The 22,315-nt window shown below is 49.0% G+C and overlaps 4 protein-coding genes across 4 annotated transcripts; 2 read left to right on the top strand and 2 right to left on the bottom strand.

Moving 5' to 3' along the window:
* Positions 1-59: 59 nt before the first annotated feature.
* On the top strand, positions 60-6,557 carry ARB_04930 (pyruvate carboxylase, putative; the record flags this gene model as incomplete). Its single annotated transcript, XM_003016593.1, has 1 exon — positions 60-6,557. One exon carries the CDS (start codon positions 60-62, stop codon positions 6,555-6,557), a length of 6,498 nt encoding a protein of 2,165 aa, XP_003016639.1.
* Positions 6,558-7,006: 449 nt separating this feature from the next.
* On the bottom strand, positions 7,007-10,963 carry ARB_04929 (uncharacterized protein; the record flags this gene model as incomplete). Its single annotated transcript, XM_003016592.1, has 2 exons — positions 7,007-7,449; positions 7,504-10,963. The coding sequence occupies 2 exons, from the start codon at positions 10,961-10,963 to the stop codon at positions 7,007-7,009; spliced, it is 3,903 nt and encodes a 1,300-aa protein (XP_003016638.1).
* A 1,256-nt stretch (positions 10,964-12,219) lies between these two features.
* On the bottom strand, positions 12,220-17,157 carry ARB_04928 (RING finger membrane protein; the record flags this gene model as incomplete). The annotated part of the gene is made up of 1 exon (XM_003016591.1): positions 12,220-17,157. The coding sequence occupies one exon, from the start codon at positions 17,155-17,157 to the stop codon at positions 12,220-12,222; it is 4,938 nt and encodes a 1,645-aa protein (XP_003016637.1).
* Positions 17,158-18,347: 1,190 nt separating this feature from the next.
* On the top strand, positions 18,348-21,223 carry ARB_04927 (uncharacterized protein; the record flags this gene model as incomplete). Its single annotated transcript, XM_003016590.1, has 3 exons — positions 18,348-18,496; positions 18,575-19,300; positions 19,363-21,223. 3 exons carry the CDS (start codon positions 18,348-18,350, stop codon positions 21,221-21,223), a joined length of 2,736 nt encoding a protein of 911 aa, XP_003016636.1.
* Between the last annotated feature and the right edge of the window lie 1,092 nt (positions 21,224-22,315).

Genomic DNA, 22,315 nt, shown 5'->3' with positions numbered 1-22,315 from the left:
TTACGCATTCACTGAAACTACTTTGCAACTACCTTGTATACGGGATCATTTAACTAACGATGGCCGGCAGGGGACATGCGTCTGAAAACCCCAAGCTCCCTGAATCCCTCGCCGCTTCACCCAAAAAGATCATCTTCATTGGCCCCCCTGGTAACGCAATGCGCTCTCTCGGAGATAAGATCTCTTCTACGATAGTTGCTCAGCACGCGGGGGTTCCCTGCATTCCGTGGTCGGGCACGGGCGTAGATGAGGTTAAAATCGATGAGGAAGGCATCGTTACTGTGGAGGACACTGTTTATGATCAAGGATGCACCCACTCTCCTGAGGAAGGTCTCAAGAAGGCTCGAGAGATTGGCTTTCCAGTTATGGTTAAGGCCTCCGAGGGTGGTGGTGGTAAGGGTATCCGCAAGGTCGATAGCGAGGAGAACTTTGAGGCCCTCTACAATGCCGCTGCTAGCGAAATTCCTGGGTCTCCTATCTTCATCATGAAGCTTGCTGGAAATGCTAGACATCTGGAAGTCCAGCTTCTCGCTGATCAGTACGGCAACAACATCTCACTCTTCGGCCGTGACTGTTCCGTCCAGCGAAGACACCAGAAAATTATCGAGGAAGCTCCTGTTACCGTTGCTAAGCAGACTACCTTCCAGGAGATGGAGAAGGCCGCAGTTCGTCTCGGTCGTCTCGTTGGTTACGTTTCTGCTGGTACCGTGGAATATCTCTATTCTCATGCCGATGACAAGTTTTACTTCCTTGAGCTCAACCCTCGTTTGCAAGTCGAGCATCCTACCACTGAGATGGTCACTGGTGTCAACCTCCCAGCCGCTCAGCTGCAGATTGCCATGGGTCTCCCTCTTCACCGCATCCGTGACATTCGTCTCCTTTATGGCGTGGATCCCAATACCTCCTCTCCTATCGACTTCGGCTTCTCAAACGAGGAGAGCACTATGGTCCAGCGTCGTCCTCAACCAAAGGGCCACACCACTGCTTGCCGAATCACCTCCGAAGACCCAGGTGAAGGTTTCAAACCCTCTAGCGGTACTATGCACGAGCTGAACTTCCGAAGTTCCTCCAACGTTTGGGGTTACTTCTCTGTGGGCACCGCGGGCGGTATCCACAGCTTCTCTGATTCCCAGTTTGGTCACATCTTCGCGTACGGAGAGAACCGCTCTGCTTCCAGAAAACACATGGTTGTTGCACTCAAGGAACTGAGCATTCGTGGTGACTTTAGGACCACTGTTGAGTACCTCATTAAACTGCTTGAAACCCCTGCTTTCGAGGACAACACCATTACTACTGGATGGCTGGATGAGCTTATTACCAAGAAGCTCACTGCTGAGCGGCCTGATCCTATGGTTGCCGTAATCTGCGGTGCCATGACCAAGGCTCATCTCGCCAGTGAAGCCTGCGAGTCTGAATACCGCAAGGGTATTGAAAAGGGCCAGGTGCCCGCCAAAGACGTTCTGAGCACCGTGTTCCCAATTGACTTCATCTATGAAGGTTCGCGCTACAAGTTTACGGCCACCCGCTCTAGCATCGATAGCTACCACCTCTATATCAATGGCAGCAAGTGTACAGTTGGTGTTCGGGCTCTGGCTGACGGTGGTCTTCTTATTCTTCTTGACGGGCGAAGCCACAATGTTTACTGGAAGGAAGAAGCTGCGGCCACCCGTCTATCTGTTGATGGGAAGACCTGTCTCCTTGAGCAAGAAAATGACCCTACGCAGCTCCGAACACCTAGTCCTGGTAAGCTGGTTAAGTTCACCGTCGAGAACGGTGAGCATATCCGTGCTGGTGAGGCTTTCGCCGAAGTCGAGGTCATGAAGATGTACATGCCTTTGATCGCCCAGGAGGATGGTGTCGTCCAATTCATCAAGCAGCCCGGAGCCACCCTTGAAGCCGGTGATATTCTGGGTATCCTTGCGCTTGATGACCCATCCCGAGTTAAGCATGCCTCTCCATTCACGGGCCAGCTACCTGAGCTTGGGCCACCACAGGTACTCGGGAACAAGCCCCCACAGCGCTTCATGGTTCTCCTCAAGATTCTCCAGGACATCCTTCTCGGATACGATAACCAGGTTATCATGGGGAGCACCTTGAACGAACTTGTTCAGGTCTTGCGTAACCCTGAACTTCCCTATGGTGAATGGAACGCCTATGCCTCTGCTTTGCACTCTCGTATGCCCCAGAAACTTGATGCTCAGATGACTCAGGTCATTGACCGTGCAAAGGCTCGCAAAGCAGATTTCCCAGCTGCCCAGCTTCTCAAGACTGTCACCCGTTTTATCGATGAGAACGTCAAGGCCGCAGCTGATGCCGAAGCTCTGCGAACCACCATTGCTCCGCTTCTTCAGATCATTGAGCGATACAAGGACGGACTCAAGGTCCAGGAGTACAAGATCATTGTCTCCCTCCTCGAGCAATACTGGGAAGTTGAGCGTCTGTTCGCTCAGGGAAACACCCGTGATGAGAGTGTCATCTTGAAACTCCGTGATGAGAACAAGGATGATATCTCAAAGGTAATCCAGATCGTCCTCTCGCATAGCAAGATAGGATCCAAGAACAATCTCATCCTCGCAATCCTTGACATGTACCGTCCTAACAAGCCGAATGTCGGCAATGTTGCAAACTACCTCAAAGCTATCCTTCGTAAGTTGGCTGAGCTTGAGTCTCGCGCTACTGCCAAGGTTGCTCTCAAGGCTCGTGAGGTGCTTATTCAGTGTGCCCTGCCATCTCTCGAGGAGCGAGTTGCTCAGATGGAGCACATCTTGCGTTCATCCGTGATCGAATCCAAATATGGTGAGACTGGCTGGGATCACAGAGAACCTGACCTCAATGTTCTCAAGGAAGTCGTCGATTCCAAGTATACCGTCTTTGATGTTCTGCCTCTCTTCTTCGCCCACAATGATCAATGGGTATCCCTCGCTGCATTGGAAGTTTATGTCCGCCGTGCTTATCGTGCCTACGCTTTGAAGGGTATTGAATATCACAACACTGGCGATGCACCATTTTTTGTCTCCTGGGATTTCATCCTGCGCAAGGTTCCTCACTCTGAATTTGGGTTATCTTCTCAATCAACCACTTCGTCTGTTCCAGGAACACCGATTTCGGAGATGAACCCCTTTAAGAAAATCGGATCAATTAGTGACATGGCCTTCGCCAACAAAGGATCTGACGAGGCGACTAGAAAGGGTGTCTTGATTCCAGTTCACTATCTCGATGAGGCAGAGGAAGTTCTATACAAAGCTCTCAGTGTCTTCCCGCGTTCCACTCCCGCCGCAGCCAAGCCAAAGAAGAGCGGTACCTTGCCTGACCGTAGCAAACCTGCGCCACGCTCTGAATCCGATGAAGAACTCTCCGGTGTTTGCAACGTGGCTATCCGTGACGTTGAAGATTTGGACGACTCTGAGCTGTCTTCGCGTCTCACTGCTCTTGTTAACGATGCAAAGAGTGAATTGCTCGCTCGTGGAATCCGCCGGCTCACTTTTGTTTGCGGTCATGAGGACGGTACTTACCCTGGTTACTTCACTTTCCGTGGTCCTACTTATGCCGAAGACGTGAGTATCCGTCACAGCGAGCCAGCACTTGCTTTCCAGCTTGAACTTGGCCGTCTATCCAAATTCAAGATCAAGCCTGTCTTCACCGAAAATCGTAACTTGCACGTTTATGAGGCTATCGGCAAGGGACCAGAACTCAGTGACAATGCCGTTGACAAGCGCTACTTCACCCGTGCCGTCGTCCGCCCTGGCAGACTACGTGATGACATTCCCACCGCGGAATATCTCATTTCTGAAGCCGACAACTTGATGACTGATATTCTTGACGCCCTTGAGATCATTGGCAACAATAACTCTGATCTCAATCATATCTTTATCAACTTCACTCCCGTCTTCCCCTTGCAACCAGTTGATGTTGAGAAAGCCCTCGCTGGTTTCCTTGAACGTTTCGGTCGTCGTCTCTGGCGTCTACGTGTCACTGGTGCCGAAATCCGTATCCTTTGCACCGACCCAGCTACCGGCACACCTTACCCACTCCGAGTTGTTATCACCAACACTTCAGGCTATATCATCCAGGTTGAACTTTACGTGGAGCGTAAATCTGAAAAAGGCGAATGGATTTTCCATTCTATCGGCGGCACTACCAAGATTGGATCCATGCACTTACGTCCTGTCTCTACCCCTTATCCTACCAAAGAGTGGCTGCAGCCCAAGCGTTACAAGGCCCATCTGATGGGTACTCAATACGTGTACGATTTCCCAGAGCTGTTCCGTCAGGCTTTCCAGAACAGCTGGACTACTGCCATTGCCGCCCATCCCGCTTTGGCTGAGAAGAGACCTGCGCTTGGAACCTGCATCGAATATTCTGAACTCGTTCTTGATGACAGGGACAACCTCGCTGAAGTTTCTCGTGAACCAGGCACTAACACCCACGGAATGGTCGGCTGGTTGATCACTGCTAAGACCCCAGAATATCCTCGTGGACGACGGTTTATTGTCGTTGCCAACGATATCACTTACCAGATTGGCTCTTTCGGACCACAAGAGGATAAATTTTTCTACCAATGTACAGAATTGGCTAGAAAGCTGGGCATTCCTAGAATCTATCTTTCTGCTAACTCTGGTGCACGTATCGGCATGGCTGATGAGCTCATGTCTCAGTTCAATGTTGCTTGGAACAACCCCGACAAACCAGAGAACGGATTCAAGTATCTCTACCTCACCCCAGAGGTTGAGAAGCGTCTCGAGAAGGAAAAGAAGAAGGATCTGATCACCGAGTTGATTACCGAGGATGGTGAAGAGCGCTACAAGATCACCACTATCATTGGAGCTAAGGACGGTCTTGGTGTTGAATGTCTCCGAGGTTCGGGGTTGATTGCCGGTGCCACATCCAAGGCATACGAGGACATCTTTACTATCACTCTTGTTACCTGTCGTTCCGTTGGAATCGGTGCATACCTCGTTCGCCTAGGCCATCGTGCCATCCAGGTTGAGGGTCAACCCATCATCCTTACTGGTGCGCCAGCTATAAACAAACTCCTTGGCCGTGAAGTATATACCTCCAACTTGCAACTTGGGGGTACCCAAATCATGTACAAGAACGGTGTCTCGCACATGACTGCTAACGATGACTTTGCTGGTATCACCAAAATTGTGGAGTGGATGTCCTTCGTCCCTGAGAAGAAGGGCGCTCCAATCCCGATCCGCCCTTCCTCTGACCCCTGGAACCGAGACATTACTTATTGCCCTCCACCCAGGCAGCCCTATGATGTCCGTTGGATCATTGGGGGCAAGGAAGATGATGAAGGATTCTTGTCTGGTCTATTCGACAAGGGCTCCTTCGAAGAAGCTCTCGGTGGCTGGGCTAGAACCGTCGTTGTCGGCCGTGCTAGACTCGGTGGTATCCCTATGGGTGTTATTGCTGTCGAAACTCGATCTGTCGACTGTGTCACCCCTGCCGACCCCGCCAACCCTGATTCTATGGAAGTTCTGTCCACAGAAGCTGGAGGGGTCTGGTACCCTAACTCTGCATTCAAGACTGCGCAAGCCCTCAAGGACTTTAACAACGGTGAGCAGCTACCTGTCATGATCCTCGCTAACTGGCGTGGTTTCTCCGGTGGCCAACGTGACATGTACAACGAGGTTCTTAAATACGGTTCCTACATCGTCGATGCCCTTGTTAAGTACGAGCAGCCAATCTTCGTCTATATTCCACCACACGGTGAACTCCGTGGTGGTTCTTGGGTCGTTATTGACCCAACTATCAACCCCGATCAGATGGAGATGTATGCCGACGTTGAGGCCCGTGGTGGTATTCTCGAGCCTGAAGGTATCGTCAACATCAAATACCGCAGAGATAAACAGCTTGATACCATGGCCCGCCTGGATCCCGAATATGGTGCTCTCCGTGAATCTCTCAAGGACAAGTCTCATAGCCCAGAGAAACTTTCTGAAATCAAGGCCCAGATGACCGAGCGTGAAGAGAGGCTCCTCCCTGTCTACATGCAGATCGCCCTGCAATTCGCTGACCTTCATGACCGCGCCGGCCGTATGGAAGCCAAGGGTACTATCCGACAACCGCTCGAATGGAAGAACGCACGTCGCTTCTTCTACTGGCGTCTCCGCCGTCGTCTAAGTGAAGAAATTATCCTTAAGCGCATGGCCGCGGCGACTGTTTCTTCCGCCACTAGCTCTCAAGCCTCATCCTCCCCTCCCTCATCTCCCATCCCAACTCACTCTGACGCTCCCCCCCAAATTAATACATCAAGCATCACCACCCCGCGCACCCAGCGTGACGAGAACCTTGACAAACTCAAGGCCTGGACTGGAATCTCTGACGATGAATTCGAGTCTAACGATCGTGAGGTCGCCATCTGGTACGAAGAAAACAAGAAGAACGTCTACGAGAAGATCGAGGCTCTCAAGACCGACGGAATTGCTGCAGAGGTTGCGTCTTTGCTCATGGGCAACAAAGAAGGCGGTCTACGGGGTGTACAAAAAGTCCTCAGCATGCTTCCTGACAATGAGAAGGCTGCTGTACTGAAATACTTGGGTTCATCTTAATTTCAATGTCGACCCAGACCCCGAGGTGAAACGCCTATCCTTCCTGCACCTTCCGATGTACTTGATTATTTTGCATCTCTGCATTGCGTATCCGTGTTTGAATTCTTTTTTTCCCCCCACCCGTTGATGTTTGCATCTGTATATTCTGTTCTTTTTGGTCCCGATTAATGGTTTACGTTAACATGAGATGAAGTGTGGAGTTCATGAGTCTAGATAGTTATATACTTCTTTTAATACAATATTTAGAGCAACACACCAGCTTTTAAATGTCTTGTAATCAATTCCTCTGCAACTATTAGTCCACAACATACTCCCGTTGCTCCTGGGTTTCTCTAGGGTTTTGAATACAATTCCATGCAAGGTATTAACGGCCAATGAACTGTTACTATTCTGTAAATGACAAAGGGTATATTGGGAGTTTATGTAAACAGCTAAATTCATACATATATTCAAGCGATCTGCCGCTCCATACGAGCGTGTTGCATGAGGGGGGTGCTAGCCCTATAAGTCCCAGAAACATCTTTCTTCTTCACGCCCCCTACTCTAGTGTTATTACGGGGTGTTTGTTCTAGATCAAGGGTGAGTTTCTGCAAATCAACTGGAAGATGCTCAGCTATCACTGGGTTCGGCGAAACAGGTTTTGTTGCATGAACGGAAAACATTGGAGGAGGAATTCCCTGCAAAGGTGGCGGCGGCGAGCTATCACGATAGCATATCTCTTCATCGCCATCGGGAAGCTTCACGCTGTACGCGCAAAGAGTACGAGCAATGTCGTTCAGAAGAATCTCCATTGGCGCAATGTAGGCACTTCGACTCCTTTCGGACCATGCAAGGACATGGCCACACACTTGGCCTTTGTCGTTGAACACCCAAGCACCGGAATCCCCAGGAACTACGACAGACATTAATATTTATTTTTCGGAAAGGTAAACAGAAACAATCATACCTCCAAAGTTGCCATCGACGCTAAAGCTGGTCGAAAATGATTGACGGCCGTACATTTTTACTAGGGTTAGGGCCTTAGAAATCTTTCCACTCTGGAAACCGCTCGTTCGACCGCAGCATTGTACATTGAGGCCACCTAGGTCATCAAATTTGGCAATTTTTGTGAGAGTCTGGAATGAGCCTGAGTTGCCTTGTGGTTGTCGGCGATTAGGCTTTGAAGTATTTGGCTGAGGTGACGAAACTGGGACCAGGTTTTTCACCTCCATTCTGTTCAGATCGACCTTGATAAGCGCCCAATCCACCTCGTGTTTGATGCCATCTTTAGTCCACCTTCGAACTCCGGAGGAAGCATGGACAAAACCTAGGGAATGGGATGCAAGGTGCTCATCGTCCCTGTCTTCTGGGCTGGGGAAGAAGTCTTCATGTACATCATCGAGGGCAGGTTGTGTCACCATTATCCGAGGGTTTTCACCTGGATCAACACCTACAGTATCACCAATCGAGGCTGTATCATCATCATCAAAGCCACCATAATCGTCCCCTTCATCACTAGAGTAGCCATCGGAGAGCCAGTGATCATCGAAGCTTTCATCGAGGCTATGTGCTATGGACTGGTCATCATCACAGTCCTCGTCATCAGAGAATTCTAATGGATAACCATCTTCGTGAATGTTGGGCTCACCCCAAGAGAACGAGGGGCCTTGATTAGCATCATCAGATCCGTGTAAATAGTTTGCCGATGAGCGTGGAGGGCAATCCCCACCATCATAGTCGTAATCGTCTTCATAATTGTCATCATCGTCACAGGGTGTATCAAGCATATGGTGAACCGTCATCCCATAGGGTATTCCGTCCACGAGTATCGCACCGCCGTATGAAACTGGTGGCAAATGTTCACCGTAACGAAAGGCGCCAATGGAAGCGCCGCATATTGGTTTGGTCTGGTAATGGGAATTGAAGTCAGGATTCGAGATTTCTGGGGAAATGATGGCCTTATTTGACTTTGGTTTCCGGCGCTTCTTTCGTGGGACTTTTGATCGTTTGATATCTCCACGAATAACAATGAGATTCCAGTTTTCCCGGTCGTACTCAAAGTACTTCTTTAATGCTGCTCGGACCTTTCTGACATTGGTACAAGTAACACAGATGGTGGTCTTAGCTGTATCTGCGGTTTCACCGGCAACCAGCAGGGTTGCGCTGCAAGATTCTGGTGAATCTTTCAGAATTTTTTGTAAAAGCTTGCTTATTTTCGGCATCAAAGTCTTATTCCAAGCTTGTAAGTGTTCTTCAGGTATTTCCACATTCGACCACTTCTTCATGGAACGTTTCCGCCCTTTCTTCTCATTCACTTCACACATTTCACTAATGCCCTTCATGTCCGGATTAGCAGAAATGTCATAAGGGATATCGATGGAGACGGTGGGCTCTACAATATGAAGATCTCTTTCATTTAGAGGTATTTTTTGAAACGACGATAAGCCCGGCTCAAGCCCCAATGGGGGTGGGAGAGAGTCTTCCAGGTCAGATGCTGGAGGGGGGGAAAAAACATCAATGCCGCAGCATCTCCAAAGGATTTTGCCAATTGTATAAACAAAATTTTTCGAGAATGTGTTCCAATCGTTCGAATTGCCCGGGTCATGCCAGGGATAGTGATATGTCTGCGGTATTCTGAGGCCTAAATCTGCCATGGGCTCTGTCGACAGATGGAAGTTGGGAGCGTCAAGACAGAGCTGAACAACTTGCATATAGGCACCGCCGCATTTAGCTGCTAGTTTCTTGACGTAAACATTTTCAATTCTGGATTTGAACATGGAGTTGTTGTATTTCAGCTTCCACAACCTTCCAATAGGGGTCCAAAGTCCAATCTCTAGTAGCACCAGGCCCAGACTGTATAGGTCATACGCCCAGGCCGATTTATCGGAATAGTCCCTTCTGTCATCTGGATGGCGGTACATACTCGATGATAAGGGTTCTGGCGGCGCATTCTTATCTTCACTGTCAAACTGGCTAAATGAGGTAAAGTAAGGTCGCCTATAGTCCAAGCTCTCGTTGCTAATGGACCCATTGTTGGATAGGTGGACTCCTGGAAATATTATAATATTATTGCTGTTTATGCTGCCGTGGACTAGGTTCTGGCTGCGTAGATGAAGAACAGACAACAGCAGATTGTAAGCCAAGGCCAATCGATCTTCAAGATTTGGAACAGGACCCTCCTGCTTATCATCGCCGTTATGCAGCAAGGAAACCAATGGTTTTGGCTGAGTCGTATCAGAAGGCTGCTTTAAGAATGGGAAGGTATCGATAGGTGTATGGTAGACGAAACCATATCGGGAGTAAGTCATGTCAATATAATAACCTAGAAATCTCAGCAAACCGAGGTGGGAGACCCTTGAATTCTCAATCAAACGATCAAGTGTTTGACCGATGGATTTTAAACGTTGTTTTAATGGCCGGGCAAGATATTGTTGAGCCTCCATCAGGATTGGTAAAAATTCGACCATCACGGGGATAGACATACTTGTACAGCCTCGAGCCATACAAGATGGAATTGCTTCCCTGTTTATAAATCCCATTGCTCTAGAGCTGGTCGAGGCAGCAATTGCTTCGTAGGGAGGAGGGGTGGTCGCATGTGAAACATGCTCTTTAGAGAGGCTCAAAGCGTTGCGATCAAGGAAAAATTCCCCATTTTCCTCAGTATGTAATGGTAGCTGTTGAAATGACGCATTCTCAATAGTCATACTAGGATCAATATGCATGCTTACGAAAGGGTTGACCGCAGAAATGTCATTAGTAGCCACGGTTGGCTCTAGATGATGCGTTGTTTTGCTGGGGGCAGATTTCGAAGTTGGCAATTTTGGGCGAAGAGACTCTTTTGTTTCTTTGGACTGTTTTGACAGGCCTCGATGGTGACTGTACTTCTCACTTTGGGGAGTACCTGAGCTTATGCCCATACTCATGTCCCTCCTTGATGCTGACAAGTCATAAAGGGTATCAATATGGGATGTTAACTCTTCCAACAGTACTTTAGACCGGGATATCTCTGCTTCTGTCCAAGTTGTCTTCACACCACCAGTTGTGCCCGTGGTGTAGTTCCCATCTGCAGCCTTGCCCGCTATTCCATCCGGTGATATAGTCGCAGGATTAGGATGCTGTAGTCGTTCTGCTTCGTTGAGAAGCTTTTGGATAGATGACATAACGCTTGCAACCACGTCGCTAAATCCAGCTTCGGTCAGGGCCTCGTCAATATCATTCGGCTGCGCTGCGCTGGCATCACTCCAATCTAGGCCCCACGCAAGCAGCCTATCCTTTTGAGTGCGGAAATGACGGTTAAGAGATACAAGTTCAGGGTCATCATTCGGTCTGGCAGCTGTTGTTACGCTTTCACAGGATGATTTCGTGTCGGTATACAGTTTCGTCAGCCGACGCTGCAGAAAGGCGCTTCCATGCCTGAGGACCGACATAATGTCGGAATTAGCGCTAGAGCGCTCAGTTCTGAAAGTGAAGTGAAATGTCCGTAGAGCAGGAAGTATAGCAGTGCTGTGGGTGGTTTATGGTGATATATATCTGCCTTAAATCGTCAGAATAGCAGTCGTTCTCTTGTGAGGCTGTGCCTATGTCGGGGATGTCAAGGGTTGTCGTCTAAATATATCGTCAAAGCCCCAGAACATTGCTGCCTGGTACCGACCAATCACAAGGTAGAGATTTATGCAGCCTAAATTCCCGCCGGGCCGGGTGAACTTTCCATAAACGGATAAGCCGCGGGTCAGCCTCATCACGTGCATGACCCGGAGATTAAGCTTAAAGCACGTGCGTTCTGCTCCCGCTTGGGCCATTAAGGGGGTTCCATGAGAAATGTTGGCCTGCTATGACTACCGTTTATATATTCCGCGCTAAATGATGAATATTAAGAGTATATCTCTTTATATTTCATATTTATTAATATTAACTCTACCAGATATATATCTTCGGCTCAAGAGAACACCTGTTTACACCCGTTCGGGCAATTAACGGGAGATGATATCATTGCATTCGCATATCGATTGAGCCAAATACGGAGTACATAGTTATAACTACAGGAAAATATAAGCACTCAGCAGGTGTTACAGTTAGGCTAGTAGTTGAAGATTTTGTCTGGGGCGTTAAGATGGAAGAAGGAGAAAAACTCTATACTCCGTACCTATTAGGTAGTCAACAGCGTGTGATGGAACTGGTCTCCTCACTTATTCCAGGTCAAAGCCATGATATCAGGATGTATAATTTTATAGCCTCTTCGTTTAAAAAAGGAACTTCGCTTGTTCTATACACGTCTTCAGACACAACTTCGTTGGAATAAAGACGCATCGGCCAGATATCATACAGCAGCAGCCAAAGAAGCCCAGAAAGTAGCTAAATGTCACAAGACAAAGTAGCAGATTCGAATGCTAACATGTGGTTTTTTGGCGACAAGTGTTTGCAACTCAATGTCGATTAAGAGAAGGAAAACAAACCAGAGAGACGCAGAGCCGCAAGCAGGATAAACTTTATGTAAAGCTTATTCGCCATGAATACGTTAAATTTAGAATTAAGACACTAAAAGTTGATTGGCCAGTTAAGATCCAACGCGATCCGAATAGAATCCCCAAGCCAGACACCTGAAAAAGCAGAAAGAAAATACCAACGCTGTCTGTAATTGCTGAACCGGAAATAGTACTATTTATACATATAAAAATCGCGATGTTCACGAAGTAATCATCCTCCTAGCCGGACCAACATTCCTTGCACGTTTTTCGCCGAGATTGTGAAGCCGCTCCCCGATCATATATACATCGTCTCTAATACTAACCCGCCAAACACCAATCTGTCGTTGAAGCAAATGTAATCCCCAGAGAAGAAGGATCAATACCAAAAACGCAGGGTAGGAGTATCGATAGACCTGAGAGTGGAATGTTGAAGACGATTCAGAGAATAAGGTGGAGTTTAGGATATAGCCGATGGGGAGTGGACAGACTGTAGCAACAAATACAGCGAGGGACAGAGGGATGAAAAAGACCCTTGTTGCTAGCCATATGTCAGGATTGGTCCAGCCGTCCCGAACGATACCACGCAGCGCCATGGCCGGTAGAGACATAGGTTTTCTGAGCAGGAATCGAACTGCCATCCGGGCGTATAGGATTCCCAGAGTCCAGTCCTGCACGAAGTAGATAACGTGGGTTTCTGATGGACTTAGGTAAGTGTGAAGTGGTATTAACAGGTAAAACTCCGTGATTAAGGCAAAAACGGAGGGGAGGAACAGTGCAGCTGCAGCGGCTAGGTAAATCACCCGAAGACCGCGAAGCGCCAGGCAGTAAGTTTTGTAAAGTAGTTGTTTCGGTGATCTCGTGTACGGCTGGATACCTTCACGGAAGGTGTCCGATATTTTGTTGAAGTGTAGGTATGCATAATATACCGTTCCAATAGCGTATACTCCGGCTGATAGCGCGTATATGTCGTTGACACGAATATGAGGTGGGAACATGCACGACAGCATTCGACGCCCAAGTATGAGTGGTATTATTGTAATTCCAACACCCGTGACCGCAGCAAAGACCCATAGCAGTAGTAGGAAGGCGAAGATCCTGGCTCTGAAATTGGGTGGGACATAAACTGGAGAGTACATCGCGTTCTTCTTCCCATGGCGGCCCTCGTCGTTGTCTGGCTTTCCATCTATACGTTCATTGTTCTCATTGATTTCAACGAATACCTGTTCACCCTTGGGTATCCTCACTTGGTCAGATGCCGGTGCTCGAACGAATCTTCCATTACGGAGGAAACGCCTAGGTTGGGGCTTTTGTTTTGTAAATATGCTGAGGATAGAGTCCCGCCATGAAAGGTGTTCATAATATCCCTCTTCATCAGGCTTTCTCTCACCAAAGAGGAAATGTGTAAGTCTAAGCATTCGCGCGCATTCATGGAACCACCAGTCATAAATCGCATGCAATCCATCCGATGGCTTGATTGCTCGAATGGCGACAGGCATCACAAAGTTGTAAAAGAGAAGGTCTACTGGGAACTCCAAAACCGGTTCATTCGAAGACCAGTATACCGGAAGAATTCCACTGAATGTTAGTGATAAACCCCAAACAACCCCACCTAGACAGATAACAACTAGGGCTCCATATACTAGGGCGCTGAATGCAATCTTTCGAAGTTGGGTAGTAATACTTCGTTCAAGTACATCACGCACTGGATGGAATGTAGGGTCATCTGGATCTCGAATGAAATCTGCTGGGGTTAGTATTATTAAAAATAAAGTAGGAAATGCAAGGGTAGACGATGGCTTACAGAGAACACCGCTGCGCATAATCTTTCGACACATGGAGACAAATAGCGCAAAGTGAAACATATAACAAGTTCCGATAAACCAGTGGACGAAGAGGGAAGTTAACGGTGATTCCAAAGTAAACGCTGCGCGAGAGGCAAACAGGCCGTTTCCAAAGAGAGGTAGTAAAGCAATGTCCAATAAGATGCCGCAATATAATGGGAAAACAATCATTTCAATCCCGATTATAACGATGACCTTCATCACACCACCTGCCTGGCGAAGTATCTCAGCAACTGGGCCATCTCTTCTTTGTCCGTCACGGCGGGTTCCGGATATGATGCCGGATATACGCAGATACGCGATACCAAGAAGGGATGCAAAACAGTATCCCAGGATTATGGCGATAAGTCGATCTTTGGAACTCCATCGACTTAAGTCATAGTTCGAGGAGCTTTGGATAAGAGTATCCGAAGTTGACCAATCTGTTAGCCAGTTTATGATTCCAAAAACCCCACCAGTGTTCTTCACGGCACTCATTGCTAAGCCAGGAACCCGAGGAAGATCGGCGAGAATGAAATTTTTAACTGCCAAGAGAGGATTCTCCGATTGCATTATACTCAAGGGAATATCACGGAGTAGCGCCCTGCCACCCTTGAAAAGTACACTGCCTAGGTAGGAAATCCTGGCTTGATGTAGTTTCAGGGCCTCATGTGATATGGCAGAGAACATGGGGAGATCAGACTCATGGAATGTGAAAACTGCGGTGAGAATTCCCGTCAACCTCTGGCTGCTACCCTCCATCAAGGAGAGAGATGCGAAGGTGATGGAATTAGCTGCGGAGAGCTTCCCGAGACTGGGGATGAACAAGCCGAGTTGGGCTAGAATTGCCCTAACCAAGACGTTCATGAGATAGACCACATATGCAAAGCATCCAAGGATAAGGTCGACGGTGATATCAGCCAGCATAGAGACAGCAGTTAGGGGCACTCGAATAAATAAACCAATAGGATTGACCAGCATCACCAGAGCAATCTTACCCCATAGATAGGGAAGCCAGATTCCAACAGAAACGGTAAAGGATATTAAAAGTGCGCTGAACACTGCATTTTGCAGCAAGCCAAATAATGGCCCATGCATACCGATTAGTTCCATAACGCCTTCAAGGTCATCTACATCTTCAACCGCTTCGGGATCGTTGCCATCCCCAGCGTCGTTGGCAGCACCACGGGCACGATTAGCAGCTTCATTGACATCATTACCACGTCTGTGCCGTTGGTGTTGCCGGATAAGGGCTGGTTGGCGGTCAGCACCACCCTCTGCGTCTTCCGGGTCTGGAAGCACTATCGGAATGGCGCCCCAAAAGAAGTTGAACACTCTGTCCATGAAGTTTCTAGGTGGAGTTATCGGAGTATACAGGAGTTCTTCTCTAGGAGCAGCTGCAGCAGCTTGGGCCAGTGAAGGACTTTCCACTTGCTCTTGTGTGCTACCCTCTGAATTTGGTTCATTCCGTGATCCCTCTTCTGCATTCCAAGTACTAGGAACAATTTCTGGGTTTGGTACATTGTTATTCGGGTCCTCCGGCGGAGAGTCTGGAACCCGAATATCCGAGGTAGGAACTTCCATGTCTTTATCTATGTCTGGCTCATTATGTTCATGAGCCAGAGCATGAGCTTGATTATCATAGGCGTTAGCGGCAGCGGCAGGAACTGTTGGCGGCTGCTGTTGGCTTGGCTCGTCGATTGGTGATGCCTGTTCTCCATTGAAGTCGGGGAACTTCCACTGAGTTATCTGCCCGGTGAATGGGTTGAAAGGAAGTACATTTTCTTGCTCTGTTATAGGTGTTCTAGAGGAAGAGCCTTGATCAGGAGTATCGTCTGCCTTTTCTCTACGATCGCCTGCTCCAAACTCGGGGTAATTGGTCCGACTCCCTTCTAATCGACTTGTAAAATTTGTCTGTGGTTCGTCCCACATACTGGGTCGATTGGAAGCATCGACTGGTATCCGAAACGGCCGGTTGTGGTTGTGAAAATTGCCGCGGAATATTGGTGGTTCCTGTGCGTGAGCATGATGATAGTAAGGAGAATTCTCGGGGAATGGGCCCGCGTAGTTAGGAGCAAAAGGATTATATGTTTGCGCGTCGGGCAAGGCGTTCTCGTCAAACATGCCTCCTCTCTGCAGAGGAGTACTATCAAGTCCGGTTTCAGGTTCATGGCCCGATTCTTCCTGTGGGTGATAAGTCTCGGGGTTTTCGATTTCACCATCGGCTTCTTCTTCTTCTTCTTCCTCTTCCTCCTCCTCCTCCTCTTCTGTTTCTTCCTCTTCATCTGCTTCTTGACGACGTGCCTCTTGCTCCGCGTGCTGCTCCACGACACGATTAAAAAGCTGGCCCAGAGCTTCTCCCTCGCCCTCGGGAATGTTAATTGCGGGTTGCTGCTGGACCACCCACTCTCGAATCAAAAACACCAGGATGAAGGATATCACAACAAGTAGGGTGATAAGCTGTCCTTCTAAGGTATCAATGATGACGTTATTCAAGGTTGGTGAGGAGGTAGCATTGTTTAGAAAGGTAATGTCGGAGAGCCACGATGGCTGCCGTATGCGCTTTATTGGTGGAGCTGCAGATGACTGATTCAAACTGGGGGATTGTGGGGTGGAGAAGGCATTGGAAAGAAAGGTTTTTGCAATGGAGTATATCAAAGGTTCACCGGTGGAAAAATTGAGCATCGAAGGAGCACTCCGAGATGGAGAGTTGGCCTCTAAAATGCCTCCAGTCGCAGCAGACATGCTAGGTACATCCCATGCAAGAGTTGGCGTTGCAGGAGACGTTCCATGAGCAGCTAGCCATGCCACACTTCTGTTGGCTACCGATGAAACAGGTCTCTGCATTGTATCTGGGGCGGGCCATCTTCCATCCGCCAGCCAAAATAGACCCCTCCATATTGTTCTCATCGACCATGGGAGTAACCCGAGCCACACAAAGGCAACCAGGCCGAATCGCAGCCAAGTAAGTATCGCGCGGCAAGCATGTAGAAACAGCTCCTTCAAGAATACTGGCACCGGTAACTCGCTGGGCATATTCGGGTCATAAAGCTTCGTAAATCGAAAAGGGGTCTTGCACAGCTCGCAGTGCTTCTTTTGCGAATGGGAGAGCCACTCCATGAGACAGTTCTGGTGGACGAATTTGATACTCCCGCTGCACTTGCAGGGGTAGAAGAGCTGCTCCTCATCAGTCCCTTCCCCACGGCATATCCGGCATGTGTCTGCTTCTTCTGGACCTCCCGCTCTGTTCCCATGGTTCGTTTCGAAGGCCGGGTCGTTCATGATGTCTGGGGTGGGCGATCGACCTCCGGCGGTATCCATGGGCTCCCAGTCCATTATGCTTTCAGTTATCAGTCGTCTTCGAGTATGATATTGGCTCGCTAGACTGTAACGTCGACCATCGATCACCTCAGTGCTGCGTCACTGCCGACGAAACGGAGCCTGGTGTGAGGTGGCATGAACAATAGCTGCTAGGCCAACGGCGGATTCCAGCTCGAGACGGGGCCTATAATACAGGTTAATATTTGTGCATGAGCAAGGGGAGAGAGACGTCTGGCGCGATGCTTACCAAATAGTGTCTAGCAAGGTAAAAAAAAAAGGTGCTGTGTAGCTCGATATCAAAAAAGAAAAGGTGGATGTTTGTCTTCAAGGTGGTTTCTTCCCATTTTGACTCCCTCGAAGGCGTTGAGAATGACTAAGCGTGTATTATTTACTGTTTCAGATGGTATCGCTGCCATCTGATAAGCTTAAATTACAGTCACGTGGTGTTTAACCCGGATTTACTTTGTTCCGCAGCTACGTCATCCATTCCCAGGTCGCCGCCGCCGCCAAAAGCCCACTGCAAAACTTGTCCTGCAAGCAGCTGAAAAGTTGCCTTTGTCGCCGTCAGCCGCATTTCTTATTCCTCTGCATTCCCACTTGGCGTCATGTTTGCTGCGGCCTTCAGGTACATATTTTACTGTGTAAGCAGCCGACTTGCAGAAAGCCATCGGACAAACTTGCCACTTCGGGCGGCTGAACATGTGATTGTGGATCCGCCAACAAACGGCACGCGCGCTTTAGAGTTTCGCAGGGCAAAAAAAGGTTAAAAAAAAAACCGTGACTTCAACTTGCAGCAAAGCAAAAAAAAAACATAGAGACGGAGATCTTGATTGTGAGATCGGGAAGCGCGCGGGACGAGAGACGAAATACGACAGGGACAGGAGCAGGACGCGATTCGACGCCACCGCCGGTACTTGGACGTGCAGATCTGCTGCCTGCGCCAGCTTTTTGCCTTCATCTTGCAAGGGACGGGAGGTTTATATAGCTGCCTGCGCAGGACACGTCCACATCGAGAACACAGCTAAGGGGCAGACAGCAGCCAGAGACTTCACCGCCAGCAAACGACGAAGGATCTTTTTTCCTACCGAGTACGGCGCGATACATACCTGGCTGGATGAATTAGCCGGCTGCTAGAGTTGTTACTTTCGACCACTTGTGCCACCGCCGCTGATTGGAGGTAGCGTGGCCTCCAAGTTGCAGCCACGATGGATCCGGATAGGCTGGTCAAGGTGGAAGACATGGAAATCGAGGAAGACACATATCTGGATAAGCCAGTTGTAGAAGAGAAATACACGAGAGTGAGGAAGAAGAAGCCATTCCGGCCAGTCAGAGGCACGATAAGCGTGCTCTTACGGTATGTTTACCCTTGTTTACCTTGAGCTCGCTGCCAGGAGCATAAGCGAAAACCAGCCCATTGACACTTCATCTGCAGGCTCTTCGTCTGGTACTCGATCTTTATAGCCTTGTTCCGATGCCCGTCGTCTCTCTCCGAGCTCGATGACGAGTCTCCACGAGTCTGCGAGCCATACATAATCGCAAAAACTCGCCTCGAGCCTTACATATCACCTTACTACCACAAGTACGCCGCAGAACACGTCGAACATATCAAGCCATACGCACAATCAGCCTACAAGACGGCGGAGAAGGTGTACATTCCGACGGCACAGTTCTCGAAAAACATTTATCAGGGCCATGTATCTAGTTACGTGGAGCAGGCTATGAAGCTTGCAAAGTCGCAGTGGAACCAGAAAGTGTCGCCACACACAGACCCTCTGCAGGCGCAGGTTATCGATTACTACACGACATCTATCAGTCCTCGCATCCAGTCGGCGCAGTCGATTGTTATCCCTTACTTCTGGGTAGCTGCTGAATATAGCGTTCACATCAACAACAATTACGTTATCCCAGCATATATTCATGCTCGTCCAGTGATTCACCGGGTTTGTGCGACCATATATGACTTTGTCGTTACAACCATTGCGCCATACATACAGGAGGCATGGTCAGCTGTAGTAGTCTTCCTCGATGGCACTGTTCGACCGCATATCAGGACCCTTTACTCTGAGAACGTGGAGCCGCAGCTTGTGAAAATCGGAGAGAAGCTCGCCAGCTACCGTGAGGGACGAACAATCCAGCAAGTCAATCTGGAAACTGCCAGGTAAGCAATATTTTGAGTTCCGGCTCCGTCCCAATACCCCTTCATTGCTAATGGTTGTCTAGCTCAGTAGTTCACGAGTACACGGCAGCTAAGTCGTCTACGCGCAGCTCCGTTGAATCAAAGGATACACGAGTATCGTCTGTGGCGCCTCCTGCTACTACCAAGCTGACATCTGCTCAGCAAACTGCGCTTGCGCGAGAAAAGATTTCGACCGATCTCAAAGCTTGGAAGGAAAGGACTACAAGCTTAGCCAGTAAAGGGCTTGAACATGTCCGAACACAGGTTCGCCAGGTAGTGGAAGATATTGCACGCCAGGAGAAGCCATCCGGAGAGGACATGCTTGCACGCTTGGAATCTGTCGCCAGTGAACAGCTATATACGTTGACGCAGGATCTATACTCCATCATCCAGGCAATTCCTGAGGAGTATACTCAAGAAGACGAAGATAAGGCCCAAGATGCATTCCTACAGCGGCTAAGGGAATCTAGCCATGCCATTAGGGGAATGGCACATTCCCTTCGTCTCTGGTTCAATAAGTATCAAGAAACGCTCACCGATGCCGTCACCAAGACAATTAACATCACACTGGACGTTCTTGAGAACGCCCGTGAGCTTGGTCTACAGGAAATTGGAATGCGCTGGACAGCTATTGACGGTGTTACGTACACGGATTGGGCAAGTTATTACGAGCTCAAATCGGATCTCGGCGAATGGAAGGATGATATTCGGCAGGCTGGGTTACAGCATGATAGCTTTGTTTTGGCCAAGGATGCTGGGGAGAATATTGTTGCACGGGGTATGGATATTGCACTGGATGCCGCAAGACAACTGGCAGAAATACGCTCGATTGGCAAACTGAAGATCGAGGCTGGAGATACCACCAGACAACTTAACGTCGATCACATCAACGATGAGATGATAGAGAAAAGGAAGAAGTACATGATTACCAGTGTAACATCTACTCCTACCGTTGCGCCCACTCCGCCAGAGATATCTGATGCGTCTGAAATGTTTATTTCCAACGAAACCGAAGCTGGTGAGCCATCAGAGAGCCCTGTGGCAGAGATCCCTGTGGCAGAAAGCCTTGAGGCCGAGGTTGAGACTCCGCCAGGTGAAGAGTATGTCGGTGAACAACCAAAGTCTGCTCTCCTGGAAGAAACTATTTCGTCAGATGAGACTTTGGAGCCCCAGCCGACCCCTGAGGCTCCTGTTATTCTAGAAGAGACTGCAACCGCAGTTATACCCGAGGGATCCTCGCCCGGATTCACATCCATGGTAGAGGAGCCCGCCTCTTCAGACCCTGCGAATTCTGGGAAGTCGGATCAGGATGAGTTTATAGATGTTATTGAAGAGGAGCAATTCCAGGTGCTGGTTGGCCACGAAACGCCAGATGACACCATTCAAGCTGATGAGACTGTATCTTTACCCTCCAGTCTAACCTCATCTACTCCCGAAACCAAAGCCGAAGCTCCAGTCTCTGTGACGCAAGTAGTTGAAGATGCCACTCCAAATGAGCCAGAGGATACCTTGAGTCAAACCACCGAACATACTCAACATACCCCATCTAAATCTCTAGGTGAACCCGTCGATGTCCATGAGATGGTTGGTTCAGCAACAGACAAGATAATCTCACTCGTTGACTCTGCAAAGGCTGGCCTATCAGAAACACCCCTCCCCAAAAACGAAGCCGACACTCTGATGCAAGATGCAAGCACCAAGCTTGGTGATATCGTTTCATCTGTCCAGTCCTCAATCAGCTCTCTCGAAGCCACACCTCCATCTGAATCTTCCGCACCGGAACAACGCCGTGAACACATTAAGGATGAAATTTCCCGGTTGACTGCTGCTCTGGAAGCTGCTCAGGCCGCTTTACTTGAGCTATATCGATCTGACGAGCCAGGACAGCCGCAGGAGCCTGCTTAGAACGAAACCGCTCACGAGTATAATGAAGGTCATTAATACCGGCATAACCTATCTAAATGAGTCTCTTTATTTCCGTGTCTTTCCTTTTTTTTCTTTTTTCTTTGATATTGATGATACGATACCTCTTTTCCTATACCGGCGTGTTTTGTTGTTCCCAGTACACTATACTATGCTATACTATTCTACTTCTACGCAGCCTCAGCTGCACTATCGTTAATCAGGGCGAAATGTATTATTTATGACATGCATGTATTTATCGACTTTTGACTCTAGCTGTATCTTCAGTAATACACGGTATATACCCAGCATCAGTCAAAATATGTATGTATGGCAACAACCATAGGATATTTTGGCACTGTTTGACATAGCACCAGTCAAAGAGTTTACTGGCTGTCTTGCGGAATTACCAATTTACCTGTAGAAGTAGACGTAAGCAAGTGTTCCATATCAGAAATAGGCCATAGACACACAAGGCCTACCGGTACTTGACTCTCTGGCCGCGCTTCTCCAGCTTCTTCTGCCGCTTGCTCTCAGCCTGTCCGGCGCCTTCATCTGCGCCCATGTCCATGCCAGCGGCTCCAGGCAGGCCTGACTTCACGCCCATAAACGTCGTGTAGGCCAGCCAGATGGAATACAGCGGCACAACCACCCACATCCACCACCCGTAGTCTCCGAAGATGCAGGCGGCCCCCATGCAGCCCCAGGTCCAGTATAACACGTCCCAGCAGTACTCCGTCAGGCCGGGCGCATCCAGATCCTCTCCCGGCGACCTCAGCGAGCCGCTGGCCGCATCGTAGCGTGGCCGCCCCAGCCGTTCAAAGTAGAACTCGATCACCAGCGTAGGCGAGGTCAGGAGGAGGTACTTCCACAGCGACGCCGGCCGGCCAAAGACAAAGTGCAGCAGCAGCAGAACGGCATGCAGCGAGGCCGTGGTAATGTGTGTCCGCAGCAGCAGCGACGTATTCCGGGCTGCGAGCGTCTTTGCTGCTTTCTACAGAGCTGTTAGCAACCGGCCAACCGTCGTCTGTCCAGCCATGGGGTGTGTCTTTTTTACCTGTGCCATGGCCTGTATCTCTCTCTCTCTCTCTCTCT

Source organism: Trichophyton benhamiae (genome assembly GCF_000151125.1).
Source record: "Trichophyton benhamiae CBS 112371 chromosome Unknown contig01989.5, whole genome shotgun sequence".
NCBI lineage: Eukaryota > Fungi > Ascomycota > Eurotiomycetes > Onygenales > Arthrodermataceae > Trichophyton > Trichophyton benhamiae.
The sequence above is the reverse complement of the archived record's forward strand: the minus strand, read 5'-3'. Positions and strand labels throughout refer to the sequence as shown.